This window comes from Dipodomys merriami, unplaced genomic scaffold (assembly GCF_024711535.1).
Source record: "Dipodomys merriami isolate MVZ:Mamm:240054 unplaced genomic scaffold, mDipMer1.0.p SCAF_4, whole genome shotgun sequence".
In the NCBI taxonomy this organism is placed as follows: Eukaryota; Metazoa; Chordata; class Mammalia; order Rodentia; family Heteromyidae; genus Dipodomys; species Dipodomys merriami.
In genome coordinates this window covers 9,833,669-9,853,409 of record NW_027205603.1, presented here as the reverse complement: position 1 = coordinate 9,853,409, position 19,741 = coordinate 9,833,669, and the positions used below count along the sequence as shown (strand labels likewise).

At 37.0% G+C, this 19,741-nt stretch overlaps 1 protein-coding gene across 7 annotated transcripts in view; it reads left to right on the top strand.

Moving 5' to 3' along the window:
- The first annotated feature begins 1,732 nt into the window (after positions 1–1,732).
- The window catches only part of Nebl (nebulette), a 99,667-nt gene continuing 81,658 nt past the window's right edge, over positions 1,733–19,741 (top strand). For 6 of the 7 annotated variants that reach the window (XM_069990480.1, XM_069990481.1, XM_069990482.1 and 3 more), the window contains exons 1-5: positions 1,734–1,920; positions 2,024–2,095; positions 7,673–7,777; positions 9,985–10,095; positions 13,056–13,166. In XM_069990480.1, coding sequence (XP_069846581.1) covers positions 1,840–1,920; positions 2,024–2,095; positions 7,673–7,777; positions 9,985–10,095; positions 13,056–13,166 — 480 coding nt within the window. In that variant the 5' untranslated portion in view covers positions 1,734–1,839. Of the gene's footprint in view, positions 1,921–2,023; positions 2,096–7,672; positions 7,778–9,984; positions 10,096–13,055; positions 13,167–19,741 lie in introns of all 7 variants that reach the window. The other variant, XM_069990479.1, reaches the window with a different exon arrangement.

Sequence of the window (19,741 nt, the reverse complement as noted above, 5' to 3'; positions counted from 1 at the left end):
GCTTTCTTTTGGTTAAGGGTCTTCTCAGAACGATTGATCTATCTATCTAACCTGTATTAACATAGTATGTGGATTGGCAGAGGTAGAGATTATTATACAGGTTTCCCAAATAGACTTGCTTGAGAAACTTGCTTTTTCCCCAGCAGATATTTCATAGAAATTCTGACTCAAAAACTATATTGGAATACAATTTGAGAAAGAGTATTTATAATGATTATGTGGAATGTTTTTCTTGTCAGAATTTTCAATTTAAGTGAGGTCAAGTCAATTTTCTTTTAACAAATTGAAAACTGGATCTAATATGAAGAGAAAACCACATTATACTTGGCTACTGAAAATGATGTGTTATTTTTGAATCAAGGTGTATTTTATATAATTAGTTTCATTCTTCACCATGGAGTATTTTTTTTAGGTTTAACACTGATACACTATAGTTTTGTAAAAGTAGATTTACTCTTAGATTTAAGCAGCCAAGGTAATAATTTGTGAAATACATAGAGTCTTGGTATTACCTAAATTGATAACCAAGGATTTGTTGTGAGATATAAGCTTTTAGTTTTATGTAACTGTGAATCCAGACCACAGAATAAATATTGTAGCAGCTTATTTTACTGATTTTTTTCAAGTTTGTGGTATACATTTGAAGAATGTACAAATAACTAGGGAATTCGTAAAAATTGACACAATGAGCAGAATTCTAAGAGAATGATTATTTTTTGAACAATACTGTTTCTAGAATTTTTTTATTTTTAAGTACTTTATTTTTATATTAGTATAAACAGAACTTACTCCCTACATTGTTCTTAATTGTTCATTGCTCACAAATGTAAATCCAATTATTTTTATTTTTTATTTTTTTTAGGATTGAGGCACAAGGTTTTATTTTACAGGTAGGTTTAGTCTGTTTTTTTTTTTTTGTGGAAATACCATACAGAGCAGTTACATGGGCAAGGTAATGAGTACATTTCTTATCAAGCATTGTTGCCTCCTCCTTTGTTTCCCCTTCCCATCCCTTCCCATCTTCCCCCTTCCTCCCCTCCCCCTGCTCTTCCCCCCCTGCATGTTTCTAGAATTCTTAAATGATAAATCAGCATGTTAGCTGCAACTTCTCATTGTTACTGATTTTTACCATTAGTAAAATATAATGCTCCCTAATATAAGATGAACAGTCACAATTGACTCAGTAGATTCTTTGAAGTGGTTTACAGGGCTTTTCATAATGAATTTCTAGCCTGGCTAATATAAATGTATATTTTTTAGGATGTGGGAAGTACTTATATGTCTCATAAAATATTTAACTTAGATTAGTGATAGGAGTTTTAATGATTCAGATTCTCTGTGTGGAATCAGGGCTCTCTCTGGCATTCCAGGGAAAGCTTTATTTAGACCTGCTCGAGGCATCTTTGAGATAACAGGCCTGGGTGTGTGATATCTGGAGTGTTAAAGCTGAGTAGTTTCCCTAGACTCCTTATATGTTCTTCTAAAACTATTTTATGAATGAATTGAGCTAGTGAAAGATTAACTTTCTCTTTGGGGTTTCTTAACCAGTTTAAAGAATGTTGACTTTAGAAGTTTGTCAAATTGACTTTTGTCTGAGAAAATGTTACTTCCTTTTGGGAGACTGACCCAGTCCGAGGCCTGGGTCCTATTCTGAGTCCTGTTCTGTTATCTCACACACCACTGAGATAAGGAGAGTCAAGTGAGAGCCCAGCAGACCGGAAGCCTGGCAAGGTCACTGCTGCCCAGGCCCCAGAGACGCATAGCTGAAGGGCACTGTGGTCCATATAAAGACACTACACCAGGGAAGTTTAAAAATACTAATTTTTTGACAGAGGGAAAATGAGGGATCCTGTGTTGGAGGATGTGAAAGATGAAATTGGACAGGACAAAGCAGCAGAAGAAGAAAATGAAGAGGAAAAGGTGAGTGAGAAAGAACCTACTTAAGGCTGTATGCAGCCTTGGAGACAGATAATTTAAAAAGTGATCTCTTCCATTTTTTTTTCTTTCCCTCTTCCCCAAACAGGTATGCTTTAAGCCTGTTATTGAAGACCTAAGCATGGAACTGGCCAGAAAATGCACTGAACTTATTAGTGATGTAAGTGGCTCAAGACATTTTTGGCTCTCTTTTTTTAATTGCATGTGTGGAGTGGTGATGAAATAGAATCTTAGAGCGGGAATTATCTGTTAAAATACGATCATTTTCCAGATCACAGAACTAAGTCCAGTCATTTTAAGTGATGTCTACGAGGCCAGCTATAGACAGGGAATTTTTGCTAGAACAAATATTCTCCCTCTTAATCCAAAATCTTGTCTCAGGAGTTTTGCTTTCATTCTGGCATGAAATCATAAAGCACTGAATTATAGGGCATATTTCATTTGGGAACCCCAAAGACTTCAAAATTAGTATAATGATATAATTTGTCTTGGGAGGCCTAAATGATTTTTAATATAAAGGATCTTTATCTAAATGAATGCTTTTTAAAATATGAAGACCTGTTGAAGAATATGATGAATACAGTTGTTTTTCTTTTTCATTTTCTTTTCTTTTCTTTTTTTTTTTTTTGTCAGTTGTAGGGCCTGAACTCTGTCTTGTCCCTTAGCTCTTCAACTCAAGGTTAGCGCTCTACCATTTGAGCCACAGAACCACTTCTGGCCTTTACTGCTTATGTGGTGCTGAGGAATAGAACCCAGGCCCTTATGCATGCAAGGCAAGCACTCTATCACTGAGCCATCTTCCCAGCCCCTACAGTTGTTTTTCAAACAAGAAAATGAACCTGTCTATATACATAAAGCATTTGTTTACAATTTGGGAGTTATACACAGCAAAACTGTTAGTTAACAGTCTTAAATCTAAATGGTGCAAAGGGCCATATTTATTGTGACTTATTTTAGTTACTGGGATTAGTTTATATTTATATATAAGGGAAATCCTAGAATCATGCACATGTATATATAGTAGATATGTAATTTAGTATTCTAGAAGTACAAGGAATGGTATTACAACTTAAGGATGAGAACTAAGCTGGTTACTACAGGCAACTTCTTAAAAGTGAACATATGCTATGTCTTTTTTTGGAGAGATTGCTACAATCCTAGATGTTTGAGTTGTTGGTGAGCAAAGTGATGCGAGGATTTGCTTATTTTCAAGGGAAGTCCATCCTGGGTAGTGGGATAGCCTTCCTGAGTCAACTTGCCATTAACCCAGGGAAGGTGATTAATCTGGCTGAGCTCTACTCTTCTAGTTCATATTTATAATAGATCAAATAATTATACCTCAAAAATGCCAAGTTTACTTTGGGGAACATTGTTTGAGTGTCCAACCAATGCTAGTTAGTAGTGGCTCTTACCCACTCAGTCTGTAACTTAGTCTTGCGTCTATCCAATCATGTTTTAAGCATGATTCTTGATTATTTTCCAGTTTATCAGAGCTAAAAGATGGTGGTGGGAATCATACTGCTTCCCTGATACTTGATTGTGATGTAATTAAATTTTAGAATGGGTATTTCTCTATGCCATTACCTACTAATCAGAATCAGCCACTTAACGTATGTGAAAGTTCTTTGCAAACTGCAATTGTGAAATGACAATGACAACAATAACTAAAATGTCACTCTCCATTATGATGTATTTATTATGTGCCAGTTATTACAGCTTCTGAAGTAGGTTCTCCTGTTTCTCCTCATTTTAGAAGAAGACAGAGGCACAGAGAGGTTACATGGCTAGCTTGGACAAACACAGTAGGGAGAGGACAAGGACTTGCATACAAAGCACTCTTTGTTGTGTTATCATTCACCGTAGATCCCTCTCTCCCTTCCTCACTTCTCAACTCTGAAAGAGATCTAGCCTCCAAGACAGCTGCTTTTGTTTTGTTTTGTTGATTAACATATTAATATCTTTTTATTTCCCTGATTAAACTCTCTGTGATATTTAGTCCTGTTTGTCAAATACTGATTCAATTTTTAAATCAGTTAAGTCTGTCCACTCCATTGATCATCTAGAATCATGGATCTAGTAATCTATCTATCTATCTATCTATCTATCTATCTATCTATCTATCTATCTATCTATCTATCTATCTATCTATCTATCTATTACTGTATAGCGGGGTTACAGTGATATGAGTAAGGTAATGAGCTTGTTATTTCCTATTGAGCTTGTTACCTCCTTTGTTTTTCCCCTACCATTCCTTTCCTCCCCACCTCTCCAACTCCTCCCTTCCCACCTCCCAGAGTTGTCTCAAGACAACATACTGTCTTGTACATCTCATTGTTACAATGGGTCATCCTGTATCCTTATTTCAGCATTTTGTTATTTCCCTTTCCCTCCCCAAATTAGAAAATTGTATATACATCTAGTAATCTCTTGAGAGCTATCGCTCACAAAAGATATTGGATACAATGGAAACATTTTGTAGGTGTTGTGTAAATTAGGCACAAAGAGCCAGCTGCATCTATGTGCAGCCTCTGACTCAATATTTTGTTTTTAAAGCTTTTTAGGGTATTTATTTGTGTGGCAGTGGGGATATTTTCCAGGCAACTGAACACTATTTGTGGTGGATAAATCCGCCCAGTGCTGAAAACGTCAAATTTCATGGCTACCCCTCCCAAGACAAAGTTCAGACCATATCAGAAAACCTTGAGAGAGTAACCTTGGCCATGATCTGTCCAGGGAACGAATAAGGCTGGAGCCACATTTCTTTCTCCCAGGGTTTACCAAAGTTAGTTGATATGATTTCATTATGAAAAAACTTCCTAGATGCTGTCTGCGAAGCCTCATGAAAGAGGAGAATACCTTCAAACATTTCTCATCTGTCATCTAGCTTCAGTCATTAGCTAATCTCGGCTGGGAGAAGGAAGCAACATTGAGCTAATTGCACTCAACTGTAGAGACTACACTGTGGGAACAGTGGGTAGAGCCAAAGCACAAAGGAAAGGTCAGGGGCCATCTTATTGATCACAAATCCATCCATTTAGTTCATTTTTAATTTTTAAAATACATGGAGTTGTGTTGTTGTTTAAGAGTGTGAATGGCTGTGAGCAACAGGAAAGTCTACTCCAGCGACTTAACAAATGGATATTTGGGGGAGGGAATTGTTCCCAAATAGGAAGCTGGAGGTAGGTAGCCTATGAGCTGATGGCTTCAGTTCAGTGGATGCTATGCTCCAGGATCTTTTTCTTCTGTCCTGCCATCATCAGTGTGGTGGGATATATATTATTCTGTGATTGCATGATTGTCTCTGCTCTTAGAGTATATGACACCTGTGTGTCCAAAGACCACGCAAAGTCTCTCCTCTCATGCTAGAAACAACAGACACTTTGCTGGAAGGACTTCCCCTAATGATTCATGGCCAGAGCTGGGCAAGATAGAATGGTATGGCTTTAGATCAGTTTGCTTTAGATCAGTGCTTGCTTTAGATCAGTTTGTCCTTTGAGTTAACAGGGGCCTGGTTACTCTCATGAATCTATCTGGGTTCTGTTAGTAGGAGAGAAGGAAAACAGCTGGAGAATCTATCCAATGATGGACCAGCCTTCACTTTGAAGATGTAGTCATGGTTGCAATAGAAAGTATGCTTTTTATGTAATGTCAGTTTAGTGTTGTTGATTGCTGTGCTTCTTTTGCCTTTAACACTTCTGTTTTTTTTGCATATGAATGCTACTAATAGGTAACATTCTTCTTATGTTTTAAATAGAAAACCATAATTTTCTGTTTGTCTTTCATATTGTAACATCACCAGACATAGTACACAAAACAATTTATTTGGAATCATACAATTTCATTAAAAACCATTCCCAAACCCATTTGAAGTCCTGCAATAGTGTGTGTGTATGTATGTGTGTATGTGTGCATTTGTAATCATTAGTAGATTTTATCATATGAATGCCAACAAGCAATTGCCTTTAAATTTTTTTATTCAACTTGAATTTAATGACATAGATGTTCATATCTTTCTAATAAAGACCAAAGAAACTAATGAAGTCCACACTGAAGACAGAACTATTTGCCTGTAGAACAAAGGAAGTAAATACTTCACCCTTATCCAGAGCTCCTGTCCTGAACATTCTGCTCCTGTCAGACTTATCAGGAGGCCCCTAGCCAGAGGCACATACCACTGCAGTGAAGAATGTGAATGTGATGGGGAAAGATGGTGGCAAAAGATAAAAATAATGAGCCAAACTTAAGCCTAATGATAGGCTATTTTTTTTCTCACACTTAATTATATAACGGAGATACTCTTTTTTTCTCCTTGTGATCAAAATAGCCTACTATTTATCATACTGCCATTAACGATTTAATTACTAGTGACTGAGGAGGGCGATTTGCAGGAACCTAAAATTATGGCTAATCTCTGTAAAGAAAAAAAAGTAATTTAGTGCTCAGATAAGATAAATATGTTCTCATGTTGATTTCATGAATAAAGCAAGTGTTTAATGTGGTGGGCATTAATATCTCAGAGTCACAGCAGTGAAATGTGGAATTTTGAAGTTACTTACTGTGTTTGTATCTGGGTTAGAACTCAGGTCAAGTCATGCCCCTCAAATCAGGTTTGCTGACGGGAGAATCTCCACAGAATGTTAGCACAAAACATCAATATTAATCACATCCCCTAAGAACCTGGTAGTACATACAATTAAATGCCACTGTTGAGTGTTAATTAGAAACACCATAGAATTTATCATCTGAACTGGGACACTTTTTCCAGTCTAAGTATTTATTTACAGTTCAGGGTAGATAAATATGACTTTATTAGGGGATATTATAACTTATAGCAAATTACCTCCATCCTTGTGACTTATCAAAGTTCGCCGCTACAGTTTTTAGATTACACAGCAGTAGGTATGCCAGCAGGGTGACATTGTAAGGACCTTCTTCATATTTCCTGATTCTTTTCTGCTCACGTGTCCTGGCCTCTCCACAAGGGGAAGAGAGTGCCAAATTTTATCTGGAAGTTTGTGAAAACAAATGAACATGTTCAGCTAGGCCCCTCTGGTCTTTCTCTGCTGATCTGCTTGCTCACAGCAAGGCGGAGTATTCTGTAATGATTTGAACCACCTTGCAAGTTGCTTGGGCAGATTTGGGGAGGAAAGGAGGGTAGGGAAGGCAAAGGGCACTCATAAATTGAACGTGTTTGATTTGAGGGAATTAATTAGTAACTCAAAGACCCAGCTTGATCACAGTTTAAATAAATGTCTCTCTCCAATCTAACATGGATGGGCACCAATGATAGTAGTAGTCTCCATTTGTTTAATTCTGCCTTTATTACATAATGCAGAACATCTGTTCTAATAACTACTTGTTTTCTGCCTTGAGGTGGGCAGCTCTGGTTTTCCCTGCCTGTAGACTTAACTGTGAAGGTCAGTGGCTTAGAAGTAGCATGAAGTAGGACACCTATGAGAGATGGAGCTCATTGGATAGTCACGCTGGACAGACAGGCTCAGCCTGACATACCCAGGTGCATCCCCAGGACTACACTGGTGCTTAAAGTTTAGTCCTCCCTCCTCACCTGTGCAATTCTCTGCTGGGTCTCTATGTATCCACTTGGTGTTTCTGAGACTTATTCCACATTATGTATTTGTTTCAGAAAACAGACTTTATGAGTTGACTTAAATCTCTGTTCAGACTATTACAATTGGTTTTCTTCTTTCTCCCTTGTGCTAATTATTCTCTTTTATAGATCCATTATAAAGAAGAGTATCAAAAGTCCAAAGACAAATGTACATTTGTGACGGATACTCCCATGCTAAACCATGTAAAAAACATTGGTGCTTTTATTTCTGAGGTAAGGTTTCAAAAACTTGCAAAATGGACTGTGTTTTTCCTTTTAGTGTTTATATGCATGGAAGTCTGTGCATTAAATATGGAGACTATTTTTAAAGTACCAATGAATATTGGTCAAATATAAAGCATTATCTATGATTGATATTAATATACTTGGTTATATATACTATATATTATCATATTATATATGTGGGTTTTGACTCCAGCCCTTTCTTATTTATATAGTATTACTCTTGAATAAAGGATATTTTTATTCAGTAAGTAGTAAGCTCTGACAATGTAGATAATTTCAGAAGTTCTAAATTACTGCTTTCCCAATGGACATATTAGAGATAAACAAGTGAGTACCCTTTTGGAATTCAGTGAATTTTAGCAATATATTCTATAAAATATGATTGTTGATAATAATTTTAAGTTAGAACTTTTTGAGTGGGCTGAAATTCATTTCTACAGAGATATCCATTGTGAAACCCCAGAGTGGAAAATAAAATATACTACCTTCATTTTCTAGCTGAAAAGAAACATGTAGTCTCTTCCTGAGTGTACTGAGAACTGCAGTTTATGTTGCATTGTAAAGCATGATGTCGACAATATTTCTATGTTGAAGCATTACTCTTGAAAAGAAACTTGAAAAAAAGAATGAATAAAATAGCACTGTAGATGATTTGATCTCTAGTGTTTTATACACTGGCAAAAGATTAACCTGTGATCTTCATAAGATTATCTGGGAACATGAAACAGTGCTGAGGAAATCAGTCCATTTTCTAGAGTTGTGGGGACAAAAGACTTACGTAGAATATATGATCAATAACTCACTACCCAAGGCAGGCTGTGAGTGGGGAGGGACACAGGCTTCATCCACAGAACATGAAAGAACATTGTCTTTTCTTTTTGGGGGATGGGAGGATTAGCTATGTTATTTCTCCTGTGCAGAGAAATTCTTGGAGATCTGGAACTCATGATTGATTAATTTCCCTGATGGAGTTAACTGCTGAGAAAAAAAAAATTTGCAATTGGGTGATCCATTTTGTTCCTTTGGATCTAATTTTCCCAGGAGGACATGGTAGATGATTGTTTGCCTTTTCAAGTAATGATTGAGCTTATCCAGATCCAGCAAAACAAACTCATAACAAACAAGCACGCTCTTTCTCTGGGCTACAGGAGGCTGAGAGAATTCAAATAAAAGAATGCATTTCTTTAAAAAAAATTTACTGTTTGAACCTGTAGATTGATGGAATGCAGTCCAATAATTCTAGACATGGAAATGCTGTTTAATGACCAAATCAGGGTAGTTAACATTTCCTTTTCCTTAAAAATTAAAAAAATGATTAGTATATCATAATTATACCTACCTATGGGGTACCATGTGATATTTTGGTACATCTGTATGATATGTAGTGATCAAATTAGGGTAATTAATGTTTCTGTCTCCTTATCCTTACTTTGTATTTGATGTCTTTGAGCTCCTCTCTTAACTCATGTGTAATAGGTTGTTGGAACTATGTCACTTCATGGTACTGTAAAAGACAAAGACATACTACTTGTATCTAATTGTGTTTTGGTTCCTGTAAACCAGTCTCCTTTACCCAGACTCTAGTTATTTATGTTCTTTGCCTTCAGGACTAGATAGTAAGTTCTGATTTTCTGGAACAGCTCAAATGTCTCATTATTCTCTTGATTGTTTGCTCACTGATCTAACATTCCAAACTGAATACACATAGATTGATTTTTTATTTTTTCAAAGAAATGCGCATAGGTTTAAATGGAAAAAGTTATTATATTCTTGTGTGTCTCATTTAAACTTTATCTTTGATAGATAGGATTTATTTCTATGTCTTCAGAATATGCTCATCGGGTATAGTATCTAAAATTAAAATGGCCTACAGATTATATGAACATGAGAATAGTCCTGGAGTTTTGAACTCAAGGCCTTGCATTTGCTAGGCAGGCCCTTCACCACTTGATCCAGGCCTCTAGACCTTTCACTTATTTGTTAGACAGGGTCTCATGTTTTAGCAGAGTGATGACCTGGACCTCCATTGTTCTATCCATACCTCTTCTGTAGATGGATGGGATGATGTGCGTGACCCACCAATCGCAGCACAGTCTGGCCTGAAGATTTCTATAGCCTTTCCCCCTCCATTTTTATATTCACAATGAGAAAACTAAGGTGAATTTCTTTTCTTTCCCCCCACCCCACCCCACTAGAAAAAATACAAAGGCAACATTAAGGCTGAGCTTTGCAACTCTCTGTATAAGCGGATGCCGGAGACCATTGACAGCGTGTTTGCAAGAGAAGTTTCTCAGCTTCAGAGTGAGGTGAGTTTTCCCACCTATGGTTAGATCGTATGGCTCAAGCCTTAGTGCCTCACACAGGTTCCTTAGCATTTTGGAAAATGTTGTTTATCTTGGGTAACAGTGAATGGAAGACGGAAATGACTCAGTCCCTCAGTGGTCACTGGGGAAACAACAGAAAATGTAAAGAGCCTGGAAGTCTCTGTCAGTCCCAGAAGGCTGTTTTCCCAAGCCCCACTCAAGAGCCATTTTTAATCTCTTTCTGACAGTATTGATGTGACATTCTTGCAGCAACTATTAAATGATTCTTGGGTTTCACATCTGATCCCCATGCAGAGAACATTTCAATAGCTTTTTAAAAATCACTGTTGCCTATTTCTAAAGATCTCAACTGAACTTGAAAATGGGATGGGGTGGACATTGCCTGGAAGTGATGGATGGACTCCTTCTCAGAAGAGCTGTTTTCAGGCCAGGTCCAAGTACTCCTCCTCACAGAAATGATGTAGGATACTCAGCATCAGTACTGACAGCTTTATGCATCTATGTTTTAATTGATACTGTCTACAGGTTGTTTTAGGAGTTTACAGGTGTCTGTGCTGTGAGACTACAAACACATTTCCCATTAGGAGCTAATAAGCACCATTAGGAGCTACATATGTCATACACACATGGATGTAAGTTAGGCATAACAATCTAGAAGTGAAATATATAAACATATTTATTAACATACAGTATTTATATGAAGTATATAAACTTTTGCCAAGTGTTCTCTACTCTTTAGCTGTCCAGTACTATAGCAACCTGAGCTCTCAAAGTATGAAGAAAGCAGTTTTATTCTACAGCAATGCCACATAATAAGGACAAACCCCAAGACACCAAATTTGTCAGAAAATTTATACCTTGGCCAGCATTTTTCATTAGCTATTTTAAGGAAGAAAGTTAATACGATAAAGGAGAATTCACCTACCTCCTTGATGCCGTCTCCATTCTAAAGTAGCCATTTAGTAGCAGCAGCTATAAATGAAAAGACTATTTTTTAAAGCTGCAAGTAGAAAATCATGTAGCCTTTTTAAGAAAGAGTGCTTTTTAAAATTGTACTCGATGAGTCACCATTTCTGTGATAGCTCACAAAATGATCCTCTGCCTTGGTTCTGTTTATAACGTTGAAGTATGACATTCAGTCTAAATTACAAAATACACCAGGCATCCATTAAAAGGAAGATGGGCACGTGTTAGTTCTTTAAGAAGAAAGAACAAATCACATGGAAGTTTTGGGGGTTTTTTGTTGTTGTTTTTGGCTATAAGACTTAGCCATCCATTAAAATTCTCTCCCTCTGCCCCTCAGAGTTATAGATATGAAATGCAATGGAACTGAAATAATTGCTTTTCTCAACCATATGTAGACCCTTTCAGATTTTCCTGTTTCATATAAGTCATTATTGAAAATGTGCAGATACATTTATCAGAATTAGATATCTCAGTGGAGTACATCGATGTACTTGTACTGTAACATGATGAATTATACCTAGAGTAATGCGCAGGGCTACATTTGTGTCCTGGTAATGAGCCAGGCATACAGAACTGCATGTGGGCACCTGGCTGGACAGAACCAAGTCAGGGCATTAATTTTCAGAAATCTCAACATAGCCATGCAAAGGAGAATGGCCTGTGGATGCATTGGTAGCATTTAGCAGGTGGAAGATGATGACTTGGATTAAGTTAAGTATAATTCTAATCTAATTTGGACCATTGTGAGGACTGTAAAGAAAAAGTGGGTAAATTGGGATTTGGATTAAATGGATCCTCATGGAGGTTCAAGAGTTCAGCTTCTAAATCCATTCAGATGAATGGATTCAGTTTAACTGTATTCTTTTCATTGAAAACTAGACCTGTTTGGTCTTGTAAAGACTCTTCTAGTACTCCTTTTTAAGTTCCATTTATTATTTTGTGCCAAATAATTACAATATCACTTAATATGTTTTCATTATTAAACTCTTTTGTGGTATTTAATATTATTATCTCTTAATCTATCTTGAAATTGAGTTTGTTTTTCTTTCCTTCATTTATTATTGTTTTATTCTCATTCACTCAATTATTTATTCATTTGCTTATTACCCCACTGAGTGGATACTTACTGATGCTCATCTTTTCCGAGAAACTATTCTGGGCACTGAGGGTTTAGGAAATTGTTATATTTTAGTACTGGAAGACAAACTAAGATATTCTGCAAGAATTAAACAGGGTAATTAAGGATTGTGAAGGATCTGAATAAGATAATGATGTAAACTGAGAATGAGGGATAACTTGATTACTGTCTCCTTAATCTTTCATTACCAATTTTTATGAGTTCAGTTACATCTGCTCTTTGTGTGTGTGCTAGTTGTAAGGGCTTGAATTCAAGGGCTGGGCACAGTCTCTAAACTTTTGTATTCGAGGCTAGTACTCTACTACTTGGGCCACAGCTCCCTTTCCAGCTTTCTGATGGTTAACTGGAGATAAGAATCTCATGGCCTTTCCTGCCTGGACTGACATTGGACTACAAGCCCCAGAACTCATCCTCCTACATAGCTAGCTTTACAGGTGTGAACCATCGTCTCCCAGTCAGAACCTTCCATTTTAAAAACAAATAATTTACTTAATATTGTGGAATTTCTTCCCATTGGTCAGTTGTTTTCTTAGTACTTAAACCTTGAATATTTACAATCCTAAAGGCCCTCAGATATGGAAGGTCCCTTAAAACTGTTGGCACTATTTAAGCTAGGTGACTAAAATTGGAAGTTGTGTCTTTTGAACCAATTGAAGGTTACTGAACATGGAGTGATAGCCTCATGTATATTGTCTTGCTACAGAGGGTCAGGAAAATTGAACTGTCAGCTATAGTAGTTAAATCTATAGAATCTTAGTAAAAAAAAAAAAGTGGAATTTAACAGGTGGGAATTTCCTATGCCTCTGAATGGAACTAATAATTATTTGTGTGCTTTAAGGTTGCCTACAAGCAGAAACATGACGCTGCCAAAGGACTCTCAGATTACGCCCACATGAAGGAGCCCCCGGAGGTCAAGCATGCCATGGAGGTGGGCAGACACCAGAGTAATGTAAGTGAGCGCCTTCCACATATGTTTCTAGAAATCTCTAATTAATCCTCACTGGGTCTGAGAATAATTTGGTTGAAATTAAAACATGATTCTATTAAAAAAAGACCTACATTTTTAATCAGTTAGAGATACATAAAGTTATTCTGAAGATTGTCATTAAAGCTCGGTTAAATGTCTTTAACTTGTATCTTTAACTTGATGCAGTAGATCATGGCCTCCCATGAAGAATAGCAGAAACAGTGGGAAAAAAAACCAGTGACTCCCAGAATCATTCATAAACACTAGCAAAGTTGCACCTGCTGTCCTCCCTCCCTTCCTTTCTTTTTGCTCTTTCTTTCTTTTTTAACTCTTTCCTTTTTTCCCTCCATTTCTCTTTCTTTCTCTCCCCTCCATTTTCCCTCCTTCCTTTCTTTCCTTCCTTTTTTCTCTCTCCTTCCTTCCTTCCCTCTCCCTTTCTTTCTTTCTTTCTTTCTTTCTTTCTTTCTTTCTTTCTTTCTTTCTTTCTTTCTTTCTTTCTTTCTTTCTCTCCCTCTCTCTCTCCTTCCTTCCTTCCCTCCTTCATTTCTCTTTCTTCTTTCTTTTTCTTTCCCACCCTCCCTATCTTTCCTCCCTCCCTCCCTTCCTTTTCTCTTTCTCTCTTTTTTCTAGCTAAGACAAGTACTTCCTCTTCATTGATTTTAACTCACCAAGAACCTGATCAGCAGTCAGATATGGTAGCTCACACTTGTTACCAAGTCTATGCTTATTTCCTGGCACTCTCACACGGGGTCTGTCCCACCACTTAGCCTTTTTTTCTGAAGGTGCTTTACCAACTCTGGGTCTCTAAGGCCCAGCTGTGCAGAGAGGATGACCACAGTTATTTGATATCAAATTGAACCAAGTCAACATGTTAGTAAAAAAATGGAGTGACAGACATTCTAACCCAGATATCCGGTACCTATGAACACCAAAGATATGGGAACTTAGGAAGCTACATGTCTGAAATTATTAGCAGTGCTGAGATTTTTAAGGCGAGGCTTTGTAATAAGTATTGTTTGCTTCCAGAATGACTGTAATAATAATAACGCTTACCCAGCATAGAAGACTGTGTGCTAAGACTTCGATCCTTGCCAATTTCACAAAAGGCCTATGCTCAGTCCCATTTTGTAGATGAAGAAAATAAGACTAAGGAATCAAGCTCCGGAGTTTGTTCTTTCTGTCAGACCCAGCTGCTTCTCTCTTAAAGGCCACAGGAGATGTCAAGATTTGAAATAAAATATTTTTTTTTTTAAATGAAGAGCAACTAAGTTATCACCAGTATTCAGATGCCCTGCAGGGGAAAAAACTAACTGAGACATGCTGAGCTCCCACGATTTCCATGCTGAAGAGACTTTGAATTCATATAAAAGGCAGAGGGTTAGAGGGTGGGGGAGGGCGGGTAATTGGGGAGGGGCTGGTGTGACACAGATTCCAGAGAGACCCTTTCTGACACTATCAGTCAATGAAATTCAAATACAGAAGTTCCTTATCATAGAACTGGCTTATTATTTTAACTCTGCCTTTTCTTTTAAAAGGTCTTTGATTGAGGGATTGAGGGAATAGCATACAAAGCCCTTTTCTCCTCCATTCAATGCTGTGTACTTATGGGAGAAAGATGTGTTTACTTACATTCTTCTGCCAGCTCTGCTCAACCTTTTACATGCAAAGTTTGTACCTATAATAGGATTTAGAAAGTGTTTAAGACTGTTTGCTCAGATTTAAAGTGAGAAAGATATTTGTATTCTTACCTGTGAAGTAGTTGATATGCCTCCAGAGTCAAACCACTCAGAATAATACATTTGTTGTCTCTGCAGTGTGAAATTTCAATACTAGCCTTGGAAAAACGACAATGAAAGAGAGAACATACTTTTTTGTTTGTTTGTTTAGTGAGTGGATCTATACAGACTCTATAAAAGATAAAACCCTATCTCCCAGAAAACTTCAGCCAGAAGAAATTTGTGGCAGGGAATTACCCTTTTGTAATGTTCAATGTCACCTAGAGCTCTGGCTACAAATGACCTAATTTACAATAAAAATATGCCCTCCTGGGTAAGTCCAATTGACCTGTAAGCAGTGGAAGTCCAAAGCCTTGTTTGTTTGTTTGTTTATTTCTCTCTCTCTCTCTCTCTCTCTCTCTCTCTCTCTCTCTCTCTCTCTCTCTTTCTCCTTTCTTCCTACCTTCCTTCCTTCCAGCTTGCTTTTTCTTTTTGAATGTTCCTACCAAAATCAAGTCAGCTTTGTAAGACCTTTTAAAGAGCTTCAAACTGGATGGACAATTAAAGTCCAGACTTTTTAACTTCTGCTTCTTATCTGCTCATACCTTTTATTAGAATAGTCATCAGTATGCCAAAGGGAGTAAGTTTTCTTTGCCATCTTTCTCTATCTTAGGCCTTTAGTGAGGAGAATAAGAGAGGAGTCCGACTGCCCAGTGAAATTCTCACCTGTGAATGATGAGAGTTCTATGAGGCAGAATATTCTAGAGATAGGAGGCCTATGTATCATTCAAGAAATGCATTGATGACAGAGGAGGGGGCAAAAGTTTCTTAGAATTGCTCCACGATGGCTTGTACTGGAAAAGGAATCTGGAGTCAGATAGAGACCAAAATGCTTGCTTTGCCATATATATTGTGTGATAAGTTTGGACAAGTTACTTAATATCTCTAAATCTTAGTTTTCTCAGCGATATTTATCTCCCCCTTCTCTCTAAGGGATCCCTCAAGTAGTAAATTAGGTAATATATGTAAATGTTACAGAAGAGCCATTCCATAAAATATCAGACCTTTTTGGTCCTTCTCTAATTTTTCAAGAGGTGATTTGAAAGTATAAGTTGATACCATAGTTTGAAACAATTACAAGTAAACGTGAAATTAGTGTTCAGATGTGTTTAGTTCAGAAAGGCATATGTATTGAAAAGGTTCCCGGGCCTATTTTTTCAATTCCATCATCATAAAATAAAAAGATTGAAAACGGCCAATTGAAATTCTTTTGTGTCTTACGAGATGTATCCCTGCCAAATTTTTCTAATGTAATTAGAGACACTGGAGTATTTTCTCCTGTGACTTTGCCCCTAAGGATGGACTTGTAATGGAAACCTCTTACATTATTAGTTCTCATCAATCTTATTAGAGACATGAAGCCCCATAGTTCTGAAGCAAGTCAAACATATCTCCAGCTACCATCTTAAGTTTTCTAAGTGGTGTGGTCTATACAAATCAGAATGGTTAAACTTTTCCAAAACTCCATATTGACAATCAACTCAATGTGTATTAAAAACAATATTCAGCATGGGGAAACAAGAGACTTAATGCACTTTACAAAAATGATATATCTACTGTCTTAAAATTAATAAAAACTTATCAGTAGACAAATTTCTGTTCCATCAGAAAGTGAAAAGGCTTAAAGATAAATAAGTAAAATGATACCACAAAAGCAATTATGGCTCTGTGCAATTTCCCAACGTGTCTTACAATAATAGTGTTTGAGAGTTCAGTACTAAAACTGAATATATTAGTATTTTGTTCAGCACAGACAGAATCATTAGTGATAGCTCATTAGTGCTCTTCTTTCTGCAAGATTGTGGTAGGAATAAAGTTAAATCACAAGGAAGAAAAGTTTTATCAGCTATAAAATGACTTATAAACAATGACAACAGTGCTAGGGATAAATTGTTATAGACATCACTCCATATTTTACGTGGTCTTCTGAAGATCGGAAAATTTTCCTGCCTGTTGAATAACATCAGATCGTATCCTTATTTGTATTTGTAAGTTTATAAGTTTATATTGTCTTGTAAAAATGTTAGATATTTAAATAAACATAATTAAATTTGGGGTCTCTGGGGTAGGAGTATAGCTTAGTGTTAGACAGCTTGCCTTACTATGTGCAAACATGCAAACACACACACACACACTCACACACACACACACACACACACACACACACACACAAAACCAACAGACTTTTGATGGTAGTTGGAGAGCTGCTATAATGTGGGAATTTAAGATGCTGATAAGAGGTTTCCTTGGGACCCATGGAATTTGGGCTCCATGATGACCTTTTAGATTATAGATAAAGGTTATCCTGCTTGCTTCTCTTCCATAAACTTGGGAAACAATCTCTCTTGTCTAGATCCTTCTCACCAAGAATTATTTTAATCTCCCGAGTAGGCCAGGCATTGGCTGGGGTCCAGAGAGATTTCTTTTCTTGAAGGTCCAAACACTTGTATGGGCCCTTGGTTCCCAGAGGTATGGTGGATCAACTGCTTCCTTGAATCTCTAGTGTTTCACTGTCAGTTCAAGGGTAATCCATGAAGGCTTTGCTTTTCTCTAGTTCACTAACTTACATCCCAACAAGTCACACATCCCCTTTGTATCAAAGTAAGATTTTTGCTGGAAGATGGCTTCCTTTGTGTCTGTGTCTGCCTGTGCTTGCAGAGGACTTCTTCTTTCAAACTCTTACAGGAAGTTCATTTTATTAGGCAAGTCTGTCTCTTCATGGTTTAAGGAAGGGGATGCTGTAAAATATAGCTCCAAGCATAGAATTGAATGTGGATGGAGTTCTCTTGAGTATAAACAATTCACAAGAGGGATGGGGAAGGATTCAGTGAATTTGTCCCCCATCAAGGATTTAAAGGACTGCCTGCCACATTGAATATTCCAGCTGAGGGAAGGAAGCATTTGAAAGGCATGGCTCTTACAAAACAGAAATCTAAGATTATTTTAGAAAACCAAACAGAATAAAAGGCAACAAAATGATATGAAAATACAAGACAAGGATGAAGGAGAAGATGTTGAGCTAAGGAAGAAATTCAAAGGTGTATTTTGATGTAATACAGTTCTGTAATAGAGATAATAATGAACAGATTTGCCACTGTAGAACATAGCCAAATGAGACTTTTCTGGATTAGGGACAGAAATCTATCTCAATTAAGCTCAAGTAAAAATGGAAAATTGGCTTATGGGTAATAGCTCCCATAGCGGGCACAGGACTCTAATAGATACCAAAATAGTTTCTCATACAAAATGGAAGCATATATACATATAACTTACTAAATCCTCTGATATACTTGACATTATCTACAAATTATTTAAAATATCTGATACAATATAAATGGTAAATAATAGTTATGTTGTATTTTTTTGTTGTTGGGAGTGGTGGTTGTGGGGCTTGAACTCGGGGCCTGGGCGCTGTCTCTGAGCTCTTTTGCTCAAAGTGGGTGCTCTACCACTTTGAGCCACAGCTCCACTGCCAGTTTTGAGTGGTTAATTGGAGATAAGAGTCCCTTGGGGACCTTTCTGCCCCAACTGGCTTCAAACCTCAGTCCTCAGATGTCAGCCTCCTAAGTAGTTAGGATTACAGGCAGGAGTCATGGGTACCAGCTACACTGTATTATTTGTAGAGAATGACAAGGAAAACATCTGTATGTGCTCAATATAGATGTAATTTTCTTTTTCATATATTTTAAATTTGTGATTAGTTAACTCCTAGGTAGAACCCATGGACATAGATGGTCACAATCATTAGAAAGATCGTGTTTTCTTCAAGCAAAACTGGCTCCAGAGCCTTCTTCTCCACTAATTCCCTGAAGCCATCTTCTGTCCTATAGCTTGGCTCTGTTGATTCTGTCTGACATCACTTTCAGACTGAGTCTGTGGCACCTACCTCATGGTATCAGCCACTGTTTCCGAGCTTAAATTATCATTACAGAAGTTGTTCACAGAGAAAGGATGATGTTTCTTCAATCCCCTGGCCTCAGATCCTTTGAATGACTCTGGCCTTGTTTGGCTGTGTGTCTGCCATTTTATTAACCATGGTTTCTAAGTGGGTGTGGGATCTGTTAGACAGTTGAAGGTGCACAGCCAGCCCCGTGTCTAGGGAAGTAGGCTGTACTTCAGAGCCCTTCCTCATCACCCAGAGGGAAAAGAAGCATTTTCCAAATTGAAAAAAAAAAACTAAGAAGCAAATTAATAGTTGTCTTCTAGAAAGGAATCATTTATAAAAGTGACCCCAATATGTGAAAAAGTGCAGAGAATAAATACCGTTTAGGAATAAAAAGACAAAAGGAAGAGATCATTCTTATTTAAAACATTTGAAATAATAATTGTAGGTGCTCCTACAGAAGAAATCAGAATTACTATTTATAGATAACATCCTGTATTTTTATATGCTGATAAAAAAGATAAAGTTAATTGTTTTAGGTGAAGATGAATGCATAAAATAATCACCATATGATAATTATTATTTTGACTTGTATAAGACCTATAGAGAAAATGATGAAACTTTATTGAAAATTATAATAAAAGATTTAGAGAAATGGAAACTTCATCTTGTAGAGTGAGACTGAAGTAGTATTGAGATGTCATTTTTCCCTGTTATTTTATAGGATTAGTGCTGTGCTCGTTTGATGTCTAGTCATTTCTTTGGCAGGATTTACTGAAGTGCTGCTAATGTTCATCACCAAGAATAATGAATAATGTTAAGGACACATTTACAATACAAGAGTATTATATAAAAGAAGTCAATAGGAATAGATAAGTCTGTACTATGGCACATAAGTT